The 21,781-nt window shown below is 38.3% G+C and overlaps 1 protein-coding gene and 1 non-coding gene across 2 annotated transcripts; one reads left to right on the top strand and one right to left on the bottom strand.

Moving 5' to 3' along the window:
• Window positions 1-228: 228 nt before the first annotated feature.
• On the top strand, window positions 229-335 carry LOC112761322 (small nucleolar RNA R71). The gene has a single exon (XR_003181723.1). It is a non-coding gene; the product is annotated as a small nucleolar RNA R71 (small nucleolar RNA).
• Window positions 336-9,850: 9,515 nt separating this feature from the next.
• Window positions 9,851-10,525, bottom strand: LOC112754594 (uncharacterized). Its single transcript, XM_025802279.1, has one exon. It carries the CDS (start codon window positions 10,523-10,525, stop codon window positions 9,851-9,853), a length of 675 nt encoding a protein of 224 aa, XP_025658064.1.
• Between the last annotated feature and the right edge of the window lie 11,256 nt (window positions 10,526-21,781).

The following is a 21,781-nucleotide window of genomic DNA, read 5'->3' as shown; positions in this document are numbered from 1 at the left end:
TTGTTTTGGGCTAACAGAGCATCTACATTGTTTAGCTCCATTACTCCTCTTGTGTTCCCTCTTTCGGAAGCATAGAAGTAGTCGTTCTCTGCTACTGTTTCAATGACATCTATAGCCTCCTCAATAGTCTTCTTCTTGTTCAAAGATCCTCCGAATGAATGGTCTACAGCCTTCTTTGACTCATAAGAGAGCCCTTCATAGAAAATGTGCAGCTGCACCCATTCGTTGAACATATCTGGTGGGCACCTCCTTGTTAGGTCTTTAAACCTCTCCCATGCTTCATATAGAGTCTCACCATCTTGTTGCTTGAAAGTTTGGACCTCAGCTCTCAGCCTATTGATTCGTTAAGGAGGGTAAAATCTTGCTAAGAATTTGTTCACCACGTCTTCCTAAGTTGTCAAGCTTTCCCTTGGGAAAGATTCCAGCCACTTGGCTGCTTTGTCCCTAAGTGAGAATGGAAACAAGAGCAGTCTATAGGTGTCAGGATGAACACCATTAGACTTCACTGTGTCACATATTCTCAGGAAGGTGGTTAAATGTTGATTGGGGTCTTCTTGAACACCTCCTCCAAACGAACAGTTGTTCTAAACAAGTGTGATGAGCTGTGGTTTAAGTTCAAAGTTGTTGGCATGGATTGTTGGCTTTTGGATGCTACTTCCACAATTGCCTGGGTTTGGATTGATGTAAGAGCCCAAAACTCTTCTATCCTCCCCAGAATGATTTGCTCTACCTCCTCCCCCATGGTTGTGATCCTCTCCTTCATGATGGTTTTCCATGTTGTCTTCCATGTTTGGTTCAAAGAATTCCTCTTCTTCCTCAGCACCAACCACTTTCTTTCCTCTTGCCTCCCTCCTTAATCTAAGAAAGGTCCTCTCAGGTTCAGAATCGAAGGAAGTTGAAGCCCCGCTTCTTCTCCCTGTCATACAACCAACAAGTGCAAGCAAGAAAAGATAGGTGCAGAAAGTATTTGTGTCAGAATTTCTGTTAGTTATGGGTGATGCAATATATCAAACAGTTAGTGGGTTAGCAAGCAGAATTGAAAATAACAAAGAAAAACAAAAGAGTAAAGGGGGAGAAGGGAAGAAGTTTAACTGAAACAGAGAGTAAATCACTCAAACAGAAAATGAAATTCACAAAAGAAAAATGCTCAATCTAGTGATCTTCCAATTTAATCATTGTTGATGCACAATCAATCCCCGGCAACGGCGCCATAAACTTGATGCACGGAAAACTTGTCTCTCAACAAATCTCCCTTCGGCAAGTGTACCGAATTTGTCGTCAAGTAAAAACTCACAATAGAGTGAGGTCGAATCCCACAGGGATTGATTGATCAAGCAACTTTAATTAGAAGAATGTTCTAGTTGAGCGAATCCAGAATTTAGGTTGAGAGTTGTAGAAAATAAAATGGCGGGAATGTAAATAACAGAAAAGTAAATGCTAGAATTAAAGGACTGGAAGTAAATGACTGAAAATAAATTGCAGAATTGTAAATGGGAATGGGGGATTTGCTCATAAAAGTAAATGGCAGAAATTAAAGAGAATGGGTAATATCAGAGATGGGGAGTTTATTGGGCTTAGGAGATGTTGCACTTCTCCAGATCAAGTTCATTTTCATCTCTTCCTCAATCAATGCACTCATTGATCTCCTTGGCAATCTTAATTGATTGAATTACAATTTCTTGCAATTCAATCTCTCAAATCTTGATCAATAGCCAATTCCTTGGTCAATTGCTCATGAGAAGAGATGAAGTATGGTCACTGATTATACCACATGCATTTCCCAAATCAAGTATTGAGAGGGTTATAGTCACATACCCATCCAAACCCAATTTGGTCCAGCATGAGAAAGCATTTCTAGCTTGATCTCTTCATTCCTCTTTCAAGGTTCAGAAGAGATCCAAGTTTGAATAGCTTCTTTTCCAAGATAACTACCCAATTGGATGAAGATCGAAAGCTTTCAAGTAAAATCAAGAGGAAAGATAGAAGAAGAATAATGAAAATTAGTATTGATCCATCAAATTACAACAGAGCTCCCTAACCCAATGAAAGGGGTTTAGTTGTTCATAGCTCTAGAAAATGAAAACAAAGATGGAGAATACATCATAGAACTAGAAAATGCAGAGAAAGTAAAATACAGAGAGTAGTTTTCCTTTTCAACTCCCAGAACTCCCTCAACAATTCAAAGCTACTCCTATATATAGTACTTCTCTCAGCTTCTAGTTGGCTCTTCAAGTCTTGGGCCTTTGGATCTTGAGTTTGAAGCAGTTCTCTTCTTCATTTGGGCTTGGCCTTACTTGCAGAGAGAAAATGTGAAGTGGGCAGAGACTTTAGCTCAGGACGTTAGGGGTGTTAACGTTTAGTGAAAATATAAGTTCGAGGACGTTAGTGATAATCACTTTCTTACTAACGTTACTAAGTAAAAGCCACGTTAACTTCAACGTTAGTGGCATAAACGTTGCCACTAACGTTGCCTCTAAGTCCTTCGCACACGTTATTGAGACTTAACATTTCCAATAACTTTGAAAAGCCCCCTTTGTTCCCACGTTAGAGCCCACGTTAACTTAGTTAACGTGGCTCTTTAACGTGGCTTGCCATCCTTCGAGAACGTTAGTGACACTCAACATTGTCACTAACGTTCCAAGGTGCCCCTATGCCTCACGTTAGAGTCTACGTTAACTAGGTTAACGTGGCTTCTAACGTGGCCATGCTTAGCCATTCCCAACGTTAGTGACAATGTTGAGTGTCACTAACGTTGGTCATTCTTTCACTCATCAACGTTAGCTTCCACGTTAACTAAGTTAACGTGGAAGTTAACGTGGCTCCTTGGGGGGTTGTGTGGTTGCTTCCAACGTTAGTGACAATGTTGGGTGTCACTAACGTTGTCGACCATGCTTGCTTCTCACGTTAGCTCCCACGTTAACCAAGTTAACGTGGGAGTTAACGTGGTATGTTCCTCCTTAGGCCAACGTTAGTGACAATGTTGAATGTCACTAACATTGGCGTTTCTCCCCCTTTCTAACGTTAGAGACCACGTTAACTAAGTTAACGTGGACTCTAACGTGGCCAGTTATGAGCATTTGCCAACGTCAGTGACAATGTTAAGTGTCACTAACGTTGGCTCAACTTCCCTTCTCCACGTTAGAGTTCACGTTAACTTAGTTAACGTGACTCTTAACGTGGTCAATGATGTCTTTGAGAGCGTTATTGGCAATCACTTTTTTCATTAACTTTGCAAGTTACCTCCCATTTCTTGCTTCCTTTAGTCCTGAAATCAAGCAATAGAGCGCATCAAAGTTCTAGTCCAAGTCATGAGAAATGCAACATACAATTTGTCACTAAACTTATGCAAAATCCTCATGAAATAATGTAAAATTCACAATGTATGCTTGAATCAAGGTGTAAGTGAATATCTACCCAAAACTAGCTTATTTCCTAAGAAAATGCATGAAACTAACCTAAAAACAGTAAAGAAAAGGTCAGTGAAACTGGCCAAGATGCCCTGGCATCAGGTGGGAGTGATGCAAGCGAGAGAACTTATCGTTGATCTAGAATCGATCAAAATAAGAGTTACTTCGTTGGTAGCATAGTCCAAACCAACAATGAATTCTCTTGATCAAATTGGAAATTTACAAGATGCGTCACAACCCAAAACCAATTTCAAAACCGAGAGTATTTAGCTCCCGGGTCATCTCCCAAGGAAATTCACTTGAGGGCAATGAATGTGCAAATTCCGGTTGGAACAATCAGGGGGTTGTGAATGAAGAAATGAACATATAAAGCAATAAAAGAACATGTAAAATCATAACAATTGAACTAATGAAGAAATGAAAGAACTGACTATGTAATATGAACAAGTAAAGTATAAAAGAGATCAACATGGAAATGTATAAAGGATTGAAAGCATAAAAAAGGGTCTTGGCTTGGAATGAGCTGAGGATCCTTTCCTTGTTGAAACCACAACTATGACAATTATGATGGATTAATCTTACTTAGTCAACCCTTAACATCGAAGGATAAGTCAAATGAGCATAAGTGTCCTTAATCCACAAATCCTAAATTGCTTGCTAATGGCCTTAGCAACAAATTAGCGTTAGTGGGAACAAGCACAATTAACAATCCAAGAATTGACACTAAATGTTGGACATTCCAACGCTAGGAACCCAATGGCTCACTTTACCCAAGCCAAGAGACAAAAATTTAGCCTAAAACCATGTTTGACATTTTGTCAAACACCTTGTGGGCATAAAACTCAAACATGAAGAAAATGAGAAAAGACTTGAAATAAAAAGCAACAATTAATCTCAATCAACAAGAATAACACAAAGAAGCATAAAACAAATATCAAACATAAAATTCATCAACAAGAAATTAAAATTGCAAAAGGGAAGTGAAATTGAACTATTACTTGAAATGGAAGAAAGAGTAATAACAATGTAACTATAAAGAGTAAAATCAAGAGAATACTTACAATGAGATTAGCAAAATCCAATGATAAAAAATGGAAATGGCACTTGGAATGTAAAACCCTAATAGAACCCTAGTAGAGATGATAAAAAACTAAGAGAGAAAACTCACTAAAACTTCCTACTACTATTCCTAAAAACTACCCTAATGATCTCTTATGTTATCCTTTTCATTCTCCCTTCAATATGAGCTAAGAGGCTGCAAAATTGGGCCTCCCAAGTTCCTAAATTGCGAGTCACGTGCCATTTTAATGAAGTCATGTGCGGCCACCTGTGCATACGCACACTTTGCGAAATTTCCTTCCTGTGCGTACGCACAAGCATGTGTGCGCACGCACACTAGGCGATACTTGGTTGGATGCACGACGCGCTCAAATTGATCCACGCGCTCTGCTTGGACTCTTGTGCGGACGCACAAGAGGCTGTGCGCACGCACAGGTCTCTGAACTCATCTCCTTTGATTCTTCATGTTCCCTCCACTTTGCATGCTCTTCTTCCATTTTCTCCAATCCATTCCTACCTTATACACCTGAAATCACTCACAAACACATCAAGGCATCGATTGGAAGGTAAATGGAATAAAAATAGATCAAATCAAACACAAAAGAGCATATTTTTATAATCAAGCACAAATTGGGAGGAAAGTTCAAAAGCATGCTATTCAAGGGAATAAGTGCAAGTTTATGTGATGAAATCCATCCAATTCTAACAAAAAATCATCATCAAATATGGATTCATCAATTCCCCCACACTTAAACCCTAGCATGTCCTCATGCTAACCAGCTTCAAAGGAGATAGATGAAAGGGAAAATGACTTATGCTATAGACTACCTAAATGCATGCAACTATTCTAAGGCTAATCGCTAATATGCGCTATGATGAGAGTTGGTAAAAATAATCATGAAATTCCAATCCATCACAAGAGAGCCTTAGGGTCAATACAAAGAATTGAATTGAAATTTTCAAAACTATCCAATTTAGCAACTTGCAAGAAGATGTAATATGAGGTGTAAGAACATAGAATTGAGCGATCGAACCCCTCCCCGGATGTGTATCCACTCAATTTGCTCAGTGTTTGGGGGTTTAACCACTCAATTCTCCTTTTCTTAAGCTTTTCAAAGATTTGCACATCATCTAACAATCAACTAGCATTTAATGCATGGATGACAAATATCATAAGGTCTTTAGAGGGATGTAATGGGGCTAGGGTTTAGATAGGATGAAATATGGTTAAGTGGACTTAAAGAATTAGTTCTTTGATTAGCTTGAGTGTCTACCTAATCTTATATCCTATATACACATATTATCACACCCTATCTACCCATTTTTTTTCTTTTCTATCTCACTTCACTCATGCATTTTCTTTTCAAACATGACATAGGCATTCTTTCTTTAACTCTTTATTTCATACTTTGTTATGTACAAGTTTTTTTTTTTTAGTTTTGAAGTATGAATGCATATGTCTTCATAAATGAGATGCATGAGCATTACCTAGTTGCCAAAAAATTTTCACAATAAGTTCATACCTTTATCGCCAATGTTTCTCAAAATTCCCCCACACTTAGAAGTTACACACTAGTCCACCCAAGCTAATCAAAGATTAATTCTGGAATATCAATGGTTTTCCGCTTAAGGTGAGTAATGTGCTATCATCAGAACAAAAGAGAATTCATAGGCTCAAAGGGGTTCACAAAGGTGAATGCAAGGGTTGGCCATATAGGTTAGTGAGTTTATCTTCAACAATGGCCTCAATCATGCTAGATGCATCCAAACATAAATACAAGACATAAAGAATCATGCAAACCAATGATCACAATAAAAAAAAAGTAATAATCACACACAAGAACAACATTATGGTTGATAAAATGCAACCATTTATTAAAGCTCAAGACTCACAAGGTATGTTGTTCGAGCTCTTTTTTATGCTCTACAAACAAGTCACTCCAAGCAAGTTGACAAACATAAAATTTTCTCCAATTCAATCAATGGTATGCCCTAGAAAGAGATTTTATGGAAATTCCTTGGTTTTTCACCAACTTATTTACTCTATAATGCAACATGCAAATACTAACTACTAAACATCCATAAACAATAAAGAAATATTTACACAGACCAAACAAGATGAAATATGTCTAAAACTACTCAAAATAAAGGAAAAAAAATACTACAAGAAACATTACAAAGTGCCTTGAAGAGAGAAATTTTACCCCCTTTTGGGATCCTTGATCCTCCCCCACACTTAGTTTGTGCACGGTCCTCCGTGCATGCTTATGCTCCGGGAGAGTGAAGAGGGGGCCACCTTTAGCTGGTGGACTCAGAAGCGGGTTGGTCAACTGCATCATACTCCTCCCCAGCTGACTCAAGTGTATCTGTGGGAATTGGGCCGGGGTCTCTTCCTTCAAGCCATGCCGATATCCACTCGAAACGCTTCTGCTCCAAATGCTCCATGTGGTGGATATCGTGCAAGATGTCCTGGTATAATTTTGGAAGAGGACGGAGAAAGGGTAAAGCAGCTGACGAAGTTGGTTGAGGTGGTGGTGGTGCCTTGGATGTCTTCCTCTTGGAGGGGGTTGTAGTTATTGATCTTTCCAAATCGCCCCTCGGGATGAACTTGTTGCCTTGAGGAACCCTGAACATGATATCTGTCGGATGCCATTCTACCCCTGTTGCGGTTGCTAAACGCATCACCATCGATGGAAAAGGGATGTTGATGTTCTTCTTTTCAATCAGTTTCCACATTGACGTGCGTAATAGAGGCACAAGGGCTATACTCTTGCCTTCCATGATAGCCCAAAGTAGCAACGCAGTCTTGAATCTTACATGGATAGCATGGGTGCTGGGAATGATGTAGTCCGCTACAATTTGATGCCATATACGAGCTTCGGCATTCAAATCGGAGTAAGCTATAGTCGCGGGAACAGAATTTCTCCCTTTGCTATACTCCCATGAAGCACCGGGATGGCCAATTCTTTCTAATATGGGAGTCAAATACATCCTCCCCTTGAACACACTCGCCTTGATCCTTGCATAATTATCCATTTCGGGCAAAATGTGTGGGATCCGCAGAAGAGCTTCAAGAGCTCGGTTGGAAGTATCCAACCTCTTCCATCGGAGGAATACCGACTCCTCTTCCCAATGTTGATAATTGGCGTAGAATTCCCACACCATGGTTTCATTGACTTTAACTGGGTCTCGCTTCAAAAACTCCCAATTAAGTGAGGCGATCCGATCATGGATGACCGTGTTGTACCTTGTCGGAACCTTAAGCGTTCGTTCCCAATGGATTGACCTCTTTTCAATTTTATGATAATGGAACTCTGCTCTCCGGTTGACAAGGACATCTGGTTTAACGCTTTGACTGTCCATGAGATAGGGTCCTGATGTGCGGGTTGTATGTTGCACAACCAGTAAAGCGACCAGCTTCTTACCCTTCTTTCGCATCCTAAGAAGAAAACAGAAAATATTAAGCTCTCAGGCAACAACAAATTAAAACTATGAGGAGACACTTAATACATTCAAGAAAATGAAAACCTTAGTTGAAAGCTTGAGGATAGTGTGATTCACAAGAATGGCGGTGTGCATATTCCAATAGTGCGCGCGGTTGGAACACACACACCGGCCGCACACAACGGCAATCACACTCTCAAAAGAACTCAAAGGTAAAGTTTTTCAACTAAGTGCTCAAGTTGCAAATATAAAACTTAACAATGCAAGCAACTTCAAGCAAGCACCACAAAGAAAATGTCCATTGTTCATCTTTAACAAGTAGTAATCACAAATACAATGTTCCAAAGTTGTACAAGATATCATCAAAAATTGAACATTGGCAAAGTGAGTATTCATTTTGAAATCCAAGATGAACAATAAATTCATATTCCACCTAGATAATGCATTTGCAACTAATTTCACCCATTAGCAAGATACACAATGCTTGAAAAATGTGGGTGACGAAAACAAAGCATATTAACAATGAAATGCATTGGTAAAACAATAAGATCAACATCAAAATTCACAAATAAAGATGCACAATTCAAAATATATGCCTAACCAAAGATAGGGTGAAATCATATGATGTCCAAGTCACATGAATCAAGCAAAGAATTCATTGAGGCATTTTATCAAACATGTGAAATACAATGTGCAAGTTCATCACAATTAAGCATATCATTGATCCTAAACAACCCAATAATCAAGGAAAACACTTTGCAAAATCAAAGAAACAACAAAGAAAACAAAGAATCTAATCTAAGCAACATAAAAGAAGTGAAACAAAAAATGAAAAAATATTAACATAGAAAGAGAATAAAGGGAAAGCAAATACCTTATGTATAGAGGTTGACGAAAACAAGAACGGGGGAGAAAACAATGGCACTTCTTATAGCCACTGCGAAATCACGGCGATTGGACTCGCTGAAAAAAGTGCACCAGTGGAGAACTCACAGGTGGTGAACCAAGGAAAGAAAAAGGAAAGAAAGAAAGAGAAAGAAAGAAAGCAAAGAGAAGAAGAAAAGAGGGGGCTGCCTCTCAACAGGGCAGGCTGCCCTATTATTGCCCAGAACGCGACTTGTGCGGACGCACAGGGGGCTGTGCGGACGCATAGAAGCAAAAACATCTAAGGGTGCGAATGCACACAGCGTGCGAACGCTGCAACCAGAGATGTTGCATAAGGATGTACGGGCGCACAAGAGTGTGCGCGCACACAGAGAGAGATTTTTTTTGTGGACAAAAGGAGGTGTGCGTACGCACACAGGTCCGTGCGCATGCACAGACGATAGATATGGGGGGGGGGATTGTGCACACGCACAGGCTGTTCCCTCGCTGCCACCAGAGAAGCACACAATGGGTGTGCGGACGCACACGTCTGTTCAGACGCACACATGAGGCAAGGAAGGGTACGTGTGCGTACGCACGAAGCTGTGCGCACGCACAGATTAGAGAAAGAGGGCAATGCACATGCACAAGCTGTGCCAGCGCTGTGACCAGAGGGCATGTTTAGGCGTGTGCGGACGCACAGGCTTGTGCGTCTGCACAGATGGCGAAACTCACAGTTTTGTGCGTACGCACAGATGGGTGCGCACGCACAGATGGGTGCGCACGCACAGATGTCCTATTTCAGAAAATTCTTTTCTCTTCAAACATAAGGTTTCCAACCTTAGCAACACAACACACTATCCCCAAATCATTAAAACAGGCACAAAATCATAGTCCATAAGTAATTCAATCTATACAACTCAAAATTATCAAACAAACCTAAACTAAGCATTATATCACAAAAACAAATAGTTCAAAAAGCTATAAACAAAAGATGGAGTTAGAAAAATGTCACCATGGTAGGGTGTATCCCACCGAGCACTTTGTTTAAAGTCCTAAGTTGGACTTGCATAGCTTCATTGGTCACTCAGAACTTCCCCAAGGAGGAAGATTTCCAACTCCTTGGCTTGCTTTGGTTGAGCATGATACAACTTCACTCTATGACCATTAACCTTGAACCTAACTCCATTGGTAGGGTGAATCACCTCCACCACCCCATAAGGTTTAACGTCTACCACTCTAAACAGCCCATCCCATCTAGATCTCAATTTACTAGGCATCAATCGCAACCTCGAATTATACACAAGCACTTCATCACCTATCTTGAAGTTCTTCCTCCTAATATTTTGGTCATGGAATGCCTTAGCTTTTTCCTTGTAGAACCGAGCATTCTCATATGCTTCCAACCTAAGGCATTTTAACTCGTCCAATTGCAGCTTACGTTTCCATCCTGCCCCCTTTAAATCTGGATTGCAATTCTTCACCGCCCAATAAGCTCTATGTTGGATCTCAACCGGAAGATGACAAGGTTTCCCAAAAACAATACGGAAGGGGCTCATTCCGATTGGGGTCTTGTAAGCGGTCCTATAGGCCCATAGTGTGTCCCCCAATCTGGAACTCCAATCTTTCTGTTGTGGGTTAACTACTTTCTCCAAGATTCTTTTGATCTCCCTATTCGATACTTTTGCTTGTTCGTTGGTTTGGGGGTGATAAGCTGTGGAAACTTTATGAATGACCCCATACTTTTTCATCAATGCCTCAATTTTCCTATTACAAAAATGGGTTCCTTGGTCGCTCACGATTGCTCGTGGTGACCCAAATCTATAAATGATGTTATTTTTTAAAAATGAAGCAATGGTATCAGTTTCATCACAACGGGTAGGAATTGCTTCCACCCATTTAGAGACGTAATCCACTGCTAACAATATGTACACAAACCCATTAGAATTTGAAAATGGCCCCATGAAATCCATGCCCCAAACATAAAAAATTTCACAAAAAATCATCGGTTGTTAAGGCATCTAATCCCTTTGTGAGGTATTTCTAGATTTCTGGCATTGATGATAAGATTTGCAGAATTGGTTGGCATCCCTAAACAGAGTAGGCCACCAGAACCCACAGTCTAAAACCTTTCTTGCTGTTCGTTGTGGGCCGAAATGACCCCCACTCTTAGATGAGTAGCATAACTGAAGGATAGACTGAAACTCAGATTCCGCGCACACTTTCTAATTACTTGATCCGCCCCACGTCTCCACAAATGCGGATCATCCCAAAGATAGTATTTAGAATCGCTTCTCAACTTATCTTTTTGATGCTTTGAAAATTATGGGGGGAAAACGCGAGCGACCAAGTAATTAGCTATCGGGGCAAACCAAGGGGTGCTTTGGGATATTGCTTGCAAGGTATCGAATGGGAATGAGTCATTGATAGGAGTAGGGTCCGGAGTTAAATGTTCAAGCCGACTCAAATGGTCCGCTACTAAATTTTGGGACCTACTTCTATCCTTGATCTCCAAGTCAAATTCTTGCAAAAGCAATAACCACCTAATGAGCCTAGGCTTTGACTCTTTCTTTTTTAGCAAATATTTCAAAGCGGCATGGTCCGAATACACCACCACTTTAGAGCCTAGCAAATAAGGTCAAAACTTGTCTAGAGCAAAAACAATGGCTAAAAGTTCTTTTTCGGTGGTGGTGTAGTTCGACTGAGCCAAATCCAGAGTTTTTGATGCATATGCTTTGGTGTAAGGAGCGTTACCATCACGCTGTGCTAGCACGGCACCTACAACATGATTTGAGGCATCGCACATGATCTCAAAAGGTTGATTCCAATTAGGGCCTCGCACAATAGGGGCTGTGGTTAGCACTTCCTTCAACTTGTCAAAAGCCTTCTTGCAATCTTCATCGAAACGGAATTCTACGTCCTTTTATAGTAGGCGTGTGATGAGCAGATAATTTATACGCTTTTTGGCATTGTTTTTACATAGTTTTTAGTATGATTTAGTTAATTTTTATTATATTTTTATTAGTTTTTAAATAAAAATCCCATTTCTGGACTTTACTATGAGTTTGTGTGTTTTTCTATAATTTCAGGTATTTTCTAGCTGAAATTGAGGGAGCTGAGCAAAAATCTGATTCAGGCTGAAAAAGGACTGCTGATGCTGTTGGATTCTGACCTCCCTGCACTCGGAATGGATTTTTTGGAGCTACAGGAATCCAATTGGCGTGCTCTCAATTGCGTTGGAAAGTAGACATCCAGGGCTTTCAAGCAATATATAATAGTTTATACTTTGTTCAAGGATAGACGACGTAAACTGGCGTTCAACGCCAATTCCATGTTGCATTGTGGCCTTAAACGCCAGAAACAGGTTACAAGTTGGAGTTAAACGCCCAAAACAGGTTACAACCTGGCGTTTAACTCCAGAAACAGCCTAGGCACGTGTAAAGCTTAAGTCTCAGCCCTAGCACACACCAAGTGGGCCCCGTAAGTGGATTTCTGCACTATCTATCATAGTTTACTCATTTTCTGTAAACCTAGGTTACTAGTTTAGTATTTAAACAACTTTTAGAGATTTATTTTGTATCTGATGACATTTTTAGATCTGAACTTTGTATCTTTGACGGCATGAGTCTCTAAACTCCATTGTTGGGGGTGAGGAGCTCTGCTGTGTCTCGATGAATTAATGCAATTATTTCTGTTTTCTATTCAAACACGCTTGTTTCTCTCTAAGATATTCATTCGCACTCCAATATGATGAATGTGATGATCCGTGACACTCATCACCATTCTCAACCTATGAACGCATGCCTGACAACCACCTCCGTTCTACCTTCGATTGAATGAGTATCTCTTGGATTCCTTAATCAGAATCTTCGTGGTATAAGCTAGAATCCATTGGCAGCATTCTTGAGAATCCGAAAAGTCTAAACCTTGTCTGTGGTATTTCGAGTAGGATTCAGGGATTGAATGACTGTGACGAGCTTCAAACTCACAAGGGTTGGGCGTAGTGACAGACTCAAAAGGATCAATGGATCCTATTCCAGCATGAGTGAGAACCGACAGATGATTAGCCGTGCGGTGACAGTGCACCTGGACCATTTTCACTGAGAGAACGGATGGTAGCCATTGACAATGGTGATCCACCAACACACAGCTTGCCATAGGAGGAACCTTGCGTGCATGAAGAAGAAGACAGGGGGAAAGCAGAGATTCAGAAGACAAAGCATCTCCAAAACTCCAACATATTCTCCATTACTGCAGAACAAGTATTTATTTCATGCTCTTTTATTCTTTGCAATTCAAACTGATAATTATAATTGATATCCTGACTAAGAGTTACAAGATAACCATAGATTGCTTCAAGCCAACAATCTCTGTGGGATTCGACCCTTACTCACGTAAGGTATTACTTGGACGACCTAGTGCACTTGCTGGTTAGTGGTACGAGTTGTGAAAAGTGTGATTCACAATTCGTGCACCAAGTTTTTGGCGCCGTTGCCGGGGATTGTTCGATTTTGAACAACTGACGGTTCCTCTTGTTGCTTAGATTAGGAAAATTTTGTCTTTTGGGTCAGAGTCTTTTATTATTGTTCTTGTTAAAATTTTAGAATCCTTATTTTCTTTTTCTTAATTATTTTTGAAAAAAAAATCCTTTAAAAATATTATTTTTCCTTATTAATTTTTAATTTTTCTTTGAGTTTAGTTTCATATTTTAAGTTTGGTGTCCATTGCATATTTTTATTATTTTCTTATTTCATAATTTTCAAACTGCATGCTTGTTATTTTCCTTCAATTTTTCAAAAATATTTCTCTTCTGTTTAGTCCATGCATTTGTTGAATGTGTCTATGTTCTTGTGAATAGTTGCTCCTTTGAGTCTTTCTTTCTAAAACCTTTTCAAAAATTTATTTGTTAAATACCTTATCAAAACATGTTAAATTTATAGCTCAATTGGCTAGAGCGTTGTGCTTATGTTCTTGGTAATTGGCTATATTCTTTTTAATTTTTTTTTAAAATAATTTTTCTTTGATTAAATCTTGTGCTAAACTTTAAGTTTGGTGTTTTCTTGTTAATTTTTCTTTAGTTTTCGAAAATTTTATTTTGGTTTTCTAAAAATTTTAAGTTTGGTGTTCTATCTTCATGTTCTTGTTGTTATTGTGAGTCTTCAAGGTGTTCTTGAGTCTCCCTTGTGTCTTGATCTTAAAATTTTTAAGTTTGGTGTTCCTTGGTATTTTCCTTCCAAAAATTTTGAAAACAAGGAGCATTAGATCTAAAAATTTTAAGTCTTGTGCCATTTTATTATTTTTCTCTTTCCTCATTAAATTCAAAAATATATTTTCTCTCTATCTTAAAGTGAATTTTCGAAAATTACTTTTAAAATTTCGATTTTTATTTCAAAATTTAAAATCTTTTTCAAAAATTGTAACGACCCAATTTTCAATATGTCTAGATCATACCGGAAACTGAGCGCTACCAATTTGTCTTCCTAATTATTATCTATTATTTATCATATGAGCCTGATTCGTTGTTAAAAGCGTAGTTAATTTGCGAGGTGTATTTTTTTTTGAAAACGTTTGGATTAATAGACGGAATCAGTCATAATCAATTCACAAGTAATAACAGATAAAATAGTTATAAACAACCACACATAAATACATCACGAGTAGGTAGCAACATTCAGTTATCCAGCCTTTATTAGAGTATAGACCTTTAGTTAGAATACCCCTAGATATAGCTAGATAATAACTATATACATATATATACATACAACATCCTAGGTCTTGACCTGTCCAAGAAGTCCCTAAGCTGGCACCCAGGCTAGCCTAGACTCTATACTCACCTAGTCCCTCTAAACTACTAAAGCGAGGGAAAGTACGTTCTAGGTCTTCAAAACTTAAGTCAGGTGGAACATCACCAAAAGGTAGAACATCGTCTGCTACTCCTCTGCACAATCAGACATTGCCCTAGAATGTCTCTTTGGTACCTCATCAAGTAGCCACACAACAGGAGTCTTGTACACGGGATTTAGGCTAAAGTGCACATACGAACGGGGTGCAGACGTTGGCTGGTCTCACAATATATACATATAAATGGAGAACGGGATTTACCCTAGACTCAGAAGACTGTCTAGAGCGGAATCCCTTTATGCGTACAATCGTCAGCGAACTACGAAAAGGAACTCTTACTTCCATCTGAAGGGGGAAGGGAGAGAGAAGGGGTAAAAACTGGGGAGTTCTTAGTAGGGCCAGGGTTATTAGTTACATTCATTTATTTGGGATCGATTAGTAGATGAATAACATAATATAGTGAAGCAGTAAACAGAAGATAAAGATAGATAGAGAAAGTAGAGACAACAGAAAGCAGAACACAAACAAAAGAATACAAGAAAATAAAACACAGAAATAGCATACGAGCAGACAAACATAAAAGAAGTAGATCACACACAGAAAGGAATGCAACAGAGAATGATGCACAGACAAGAATGATGCATGTCTAGCCCTAGCGCAGGCCATGAGCTCATGTTTCGGTTGGCTGCCCGCAATCCAGACATTTATCCGGTCACGAGTAATCCCGATTTCCCAGATACGATTTTTCGTTCCTAAATAAATGCGCGTATAATAATAGCTGCTCATCTGAAACAGCCTCTGCTTACTGCAGGAAAATATATATATACTCTGCTCTGCTCTGGGGAAGCGAAAAATAGCTGTAGGTAACTTAGTTTCCCTACAGAAGCTCTGGGTTGCATTAAGCAACTAATATTTATTAAATATAGCTCTGGGTTGCATCAAGCAACTAATATATATATAAATATAGCTCTGGGTTGCTTCAAGCAACTAATATATATAAATATCTCTTTATTATAATACTCTTCTCTTTATATCTCTTTACTCTGTTCTAGTTTTTCTTTTCTCTGTATCTCTTTACTCTGTTTTAATTACTCTGTTCTCTGTATCTCTTTTCTCTTCTCTGATTACTCTTTTCATCTGTATCTATATTACTCTTTTTCTCTTTATCTCTTTACTTTACTCTGGTTACTCTGTTTTTTGTGTTTCTCTACTCTGCTCTGATTTCTCTGCTTAACGTATGTATTTAAAGCTTATGTAAATTTCGGTATGAATAGTTAGCCTGTCCCAAGTATAGGTTCATTAAGTCTATACTGAAATAGTTTAACTTTTCATATAATACCTAATCCTAGTCGCAACTCAAGTACTAACTAAGTTGCCCTAGTTCGTTCACTAGTCTCTGTCTGTTTTTCTGTTATTAAAACTTTACAGACTTTTCTTTGGTTGTTTATCTTTTCTTTAACTTGTTATCTTTCATTTATCTTTGCGTCACTAATATATTCTTACCACTCCCTAAGTGTTTTATGAAGGTAATTATGAGATTCTGCACTTAAAGTTGTCTTTCTAAAGCTTTTACAGAAAACTGCCTTTTTCACATTATTTTATTATTTTTATTAAAATATTATTTTTAATTAAATATTATTATTTAATATTTTATTATTATTTATTATTTTATTATTAAGTTTTCGAAAATTACCTTGCCTTTACCTTTTAACCTTTAAAATTAACTTTTTACCCCGGTAACTTTTAATATTTCTACTTTAACCACCCTAACTTTCAGAAATTACAAAATAACCCCTCAAACACCAAAATATTTACTTCCTTGCCCTTTCTAAGATCTAAAAGCTGTTATTCAATGTTCTTCACCACACTCAAAGTGTTCTTCATTTTCTTCGTATATTCTTCAAATTCTTTCTCTGTTTTTACCCATTTTTCAGTCTTTCAGCAACCGATTTTTACCAAAATTCAAAATAAATTCCCAGACACTAAAACCCCATCTTTTCTACATGATTTTAACATAAATTGAACCCCAATTTAAGGCCTAGGGTTTCGTTTTCCAGCAGCCACAAGAACACACATTCATAGCTTGAATTTCATCAAATTTCATCAAAATTTCACCAAATTTTCACCAAGAATCAATCATATATGTAACCACTTTTTAGCACAGACAAATCATACAACATTCACACAACTCAAACACAAATATTCAAGATTAATTTTGTGACACCCTACCTTGATTTGCTGCTCCAAATCCGGTTACTCTTTGAAGTGTTCTTAAAGCACTTTTTCCTCCTAAAACACATCAAGAACAACTTTAAAACTCTAAACCATCAACTAAACGAACTTCAGCAGCATCTTAGGAAGGTTATCCTGACCTTAAACGTGCAGGAAATCAAAGATCTTTGGCCCACAAGTCAAGCTAAGCAAGAGATCTAAGGAAGAACATCAAGAAAACACTTGTTTAAGCATGTTTCCTTGAAAACCGAATTGAAAGGGGAAAGGAACAGCCATCTCACCTTATTCCCATCCTTGATAAGTTACATGGTTATGTAGAGGAAGAAGAGAGGATCATTTTGGTGAAATCGGAGTTTTGATTTGAGTTTTAGTTCAAAAGAAATCAAGCTTTGAAGATTAAGTGTTCATAAAAGTTTCTCTCTTTTCTCTCTTGTTATTTTCGGCCAAAATGATGAAATGAGACAGCCTTGGAGGTCTTGGGGGTGTAAGGTGAGTTATGATTGGTTGGCTTGGAGGTGGATTAAAATAATATTAAAATATCTCTGGTGTACAACTACTAAAACTAGGTGTATCGGAACACTCGTAAAAACATCTCTAAAAATTATTTTCTGAGCTACTAGCATAAATGACACTAGTAACATATTTATTATGAGAATATAACATGTATAATGAGGCCTTAGCATTGCTAAATTCATCAGAGAGTGCTGGTATTAAATTGCACCAGTAAACCGTAAACCCAGTTAAACCGATTTTCTATTTTTAACAAAAACAGACCAGATAAACTTATAATATCATTCAAGCATTTTCTAATACTAATATAATGATAATATTATATTATTATCTCTTTCCTCTCATGAATCGAGTCCGGTTCATCAAACAGAGACTATTTACGAAAGTCAGAATCAAAACTGCCAACCGATACGGTTCAAAAACTAGGTTCTTTGCGATTGCATTATCGAGCTTGCCTCAGAGGAGGTTCTAGCTTAAGGATGACATAATGATAATGAGGATTGAGATGCTTGATGATATAGCAGAGGTGTTCCCTTTACCGATCTTCCGGAGAAATCCGTACTTTCATGCTTGTCCATTAGTTTGGGGGTGGTAAGCTGTCGCTACTTTGTGAACAATCCCATGTTTCTTTAGTAAACCTGTTAGTCTCCTATTGCAAAAATGAGTGCCTTGATCGCTCACGATTGCTCGTGGGGATCCAAAGTGACAAATAATATTATTTCAAACAAAGGAAACAACGGTGTTAGCATCATCAGTACGGGTGGGAATAGCTTCCACCCATTTAGAAACATAATCCACAGCTAACAGCACATATAAGAAACTATTAGAGTTTGGGAATGGACCCATGAAGTCAATACCCCAAACATAAAAAATTTCACAGAATAACATGGATTGTTGAGGCATTTCATCCCTCTTGGATATATTACCAAATCTCTGACATGGTGAGCAAGCTTTACAGAAATTAGATGCATCCTTAAACAATGTGGGCCACCAAAATCCACAGTCTAAAATCTTCCTAACTGTTCTTTGAGGACCAAAATGTCCACCACTATCTGAAGAGTGGCAGGCTTCTAAAATAGACTGAAATTCTGATTGTGGCACACATCTTCTAATTATTTTGTCAGCACCACATCTCCATAAATATGGGTCATCCCATATGTAATATTTAGACTCGCTCTTAAGCTTGTCCCTCTGATGTTTAGTAAAATTAGGAGGGAAGGTATGACTAACCAGATAATTAGCTATAGGTGCATACCAAGGAACTACTTCAGATATTGCGTGATGGTGTTTTTGTGGAAAAACGAATTCCAAAACACCTAAAACTCACCGGCAAGTGTACCGGGTCATATCAAGTAGTAAAACTCACTTAGAGTGAGGTCGATCCCACAGGGATTGATGGATCAAGCAACTTTAGTGGGTGATTAGTTTAGTCAAGCTAACATTTAGTGAATTGTGTGAAATGTAGCCAACAGAAAGTAAATTGCAAGGAATTTAAAATATGCAGAAAGTAAATTGCATTGAAACTTAAAGAGCAAGAAATGTAAATTGCAGAAACTTAAATGACAAGAAATATAAATTGCATGAAATGTAAAAGGATAGGGTGCAGGGAATTTAAAGAAAGTAGTAAGCAGAACTTAGAACAATTGCAGAAGAATTAACTTGCATGAAAGTAAAATGGAAGCAATAATTCAATGATGCACGGAAAACTTGTCTCACAACAAATCTCCCTTCGGCAAGTGTACCGAATTTATCGTCAAGTAAAAACTCACAATAGAGTGAGGTCGAATCCCACAGGGATTGATTGATCAAGCAACTTTAATTAGAAGAATGTTATAGTTGAGCGAATCCAGAATTTGGTTGAGAATTGCAGAAAATAAAATGGCGGGAATGTAAATAACAGAAAAGTAAATGCTAAAATTAAAGGACTGGAAGTAAATGACTGAAAATAAATTACCGAATTGTAAATGGGAATGGGGAATTTGCTCATAAAAGTAAATAGCAGAAATTAAAGAGAATGGGTAAGATCAGAGATGGGGAGTTCATTGGGTTTAGGAGATGTTGCAATTCTCCGGATCAAGTTCATTTTCATCTCTTCCTCAATCAATGCACTCATTGATCTCCTTGACAATCTTAAGTGATTGAATTACAATTTCTTGCAATTCAATCTCTCAAATCTTGATCAATAGCCAATTCCTTGGTTAATTGCTCATGAGAAGAGATGAAGTGTGGTCACTGATTATACCACATGCATTTACCAAATCAAGTATTGAGAGGGTTATAGTCACATACCCATCCAAACCCAATTTGGTCCAGCATGAGAAAGCATTTCTAGCTTGATCTCTTCATTCCTCTTTTAAGGTTCAAAAGAGATCCAAGTTTGAATAGCTTCTCTTCCAAGATAACTACTCAATTGGATGAAGATCGAAAGCTTTCAAGTAAAATCAAGAGAAAAGATAGAAGAAGAATAATGAAAATTAGCATTGATCCATCAAATTACAACAGAGCTCCCTAACCCAATGAAAGGGGTTTAGTTGTTCATAGCTCTAGAAAATGAAAACAAAGATGGAGAATACATCATAAAACTAGAAAATGCAGAGAAGATAAAATACAGAGAGTAGTTCTCTTTTTCAACTTCCAGAACTCTCCTTTTACAATTTAAAGCTACTCCTATATATACTATTCTTCTCAGCTTCTAGTTTGCTCTTCAAGTCTTGGGCCTTTGGATCTTGAGTTTGAAGCAGTTCTTTTCTTCATTTGGGCTTGGCTTTACTTGCAGAGAGAAAGTGCTAAGTGGGCAGAGACTTTAGCTCAGGGCGTTAGGGGCGTTAACATTAAGTGAAAGTATAAGTTCGAGAACGTTAGTGACACTTAACATTTTCAATAACGTTCCAATGTACCCCTTTGCCTCACATTAGAGCCCACGTTAACTAGGTTAATGTGGCTTCTAACGTGGCCTTGCCAACCTTCGAGAACGTTAGTGACACTCAACATTGTCACTAACGTTCGAGTGTGCCCCTTTTTGCTTCACGTTAGAGCCCATGTTAACTAGGTTAACGTGGCTTCTAACGTGGCCTTGCCATACTTCGAAAACGTTAGTGACACTCAACATTGTCACTAACGTTCCAATGTACCCCTAGATCTCACGTTAGTGTCCACGTTAACTAGGTTAACGTGGCTTCTAACGTGGCCATTCTTAGCCATCCCAACGTTAGTGACAATGTTGAGTGTCACTAAGGTTGGCTCATCATTCACTGTTCATCGTTAGCTTCCACGTTAACTAAGTTAACGTGGAAGTTAACGTGGCTCCTTGGGGAGTTGTGTGGTTGCTTCCAACGTTAGTGACAATGTTGAGTGTCACTAACGTTGTCGACAACTCTCACTTCTTACGTTAGCTCCCACGTTAACCAAGTTAACGTGGGAGTTAACATGGTGTGTTGCATCCTTAGGCCAACGTTAGTGACAATGTTGAATGTCACTAACGTTGGCTTCTCTTCCCCCTTTAACGTTAGAGGCCACGTTAACTAGGTTAATGTGGGCTCTAACGTGGCCACTCATGAGTGTTTGCCAACGTTAGTGACAATGTTAAGTGTCACTAACATTGGCTTCTCTTCCTCTTTTAACGTTAGAGTTCACGTTAACTTAGTTAACGTGACTCTTTAACGTGGGCAATGATGGCTTTGAGAGTGTCATTTGCAATCACTTTTCTCATTAGCCTTGCAAGTTACCTCCCTTTCTTTGCTTCCTTTGGTCCTGAAATCAAGCAACAGAGTGCATCAAAGTTTTAGTCCATGTCATGGGTAATGCAGCATACAATTTGTCACTAAACTTATGCAAAATCCTCATGAAATAATGTAAAATGCACAATGTATGCTTGAATCAAGGTGTAAGTGAATATCTACCCAAAACTAGCTTATTTACTAAGAAAATGCATGAAACTAACCTAAAAACAGTAAAGAAAAGGTCAGTGAAACTGGCCAAGATGCCCTGGCATCACAATACCAAACTTAAAGCTTGCTTGTCCCTAAGCAAGTGCTGGAACAAGAGAATGATTAATGGAATATCCAGAGGAATGAGTCATTCTTGTGGAAGTCATGTTACTGATTTTATGGTGGTTTCATGCATAGCAACTTAGGTTCATTCCATTACTGGCTTTCAGACCTTTATCATATCCCTAAACACTTACTTTGTTTATATCCCATGAGACTTTTATTCATTGATCCTTTTATTGTTATTTCAAGGGTTATTTGTGTTATTTAAGCTAAGTGCTCTGTAAGGGGGCAACTCTTTAAGATAAGCTTTTAGCCAACACTCCCAAACCAGTTGGTTCAAGGTGTTAGGTGTTGAAGCACCCCTAAGGACTTACTCCCTCAAGTCTCTCCCCCATACATACACACCACAGGCATATAGTTTATTTATTTTCTTTT

The sequence above is a fragment of the Arachis hypogaea genome, chromosome 16 (genome assembly GCF_003086295.3).
Source record: "Arachis hypogaea cultivar Tifrunner chromosome 16, arahy.Tifrunner.gnm2.J5K5, whole genome shotgun sequence".
Taxonomy (NCBI): domain Eukaryota; kingdom Viridiplantae; phylum Streptophyta; class Magnoliopsida; order Fabales; family Fabaceae; genus Arachis; species Arachis hypogaea.
Note: the sequence above shows the minus strand (reverse complement) of the source record. Positions and strands in the feature narration are given on the sequence as shown.

Excerpts from the sequence above, each read along its gene's own strand:
- LOC112754594 (XM_025802279.1), bottom strand. The coding sequence starts at position 10,525 with ATGAAAAAGTATGGGGTCATTCATAAAGTTTCCACAGCTTATCACCCC.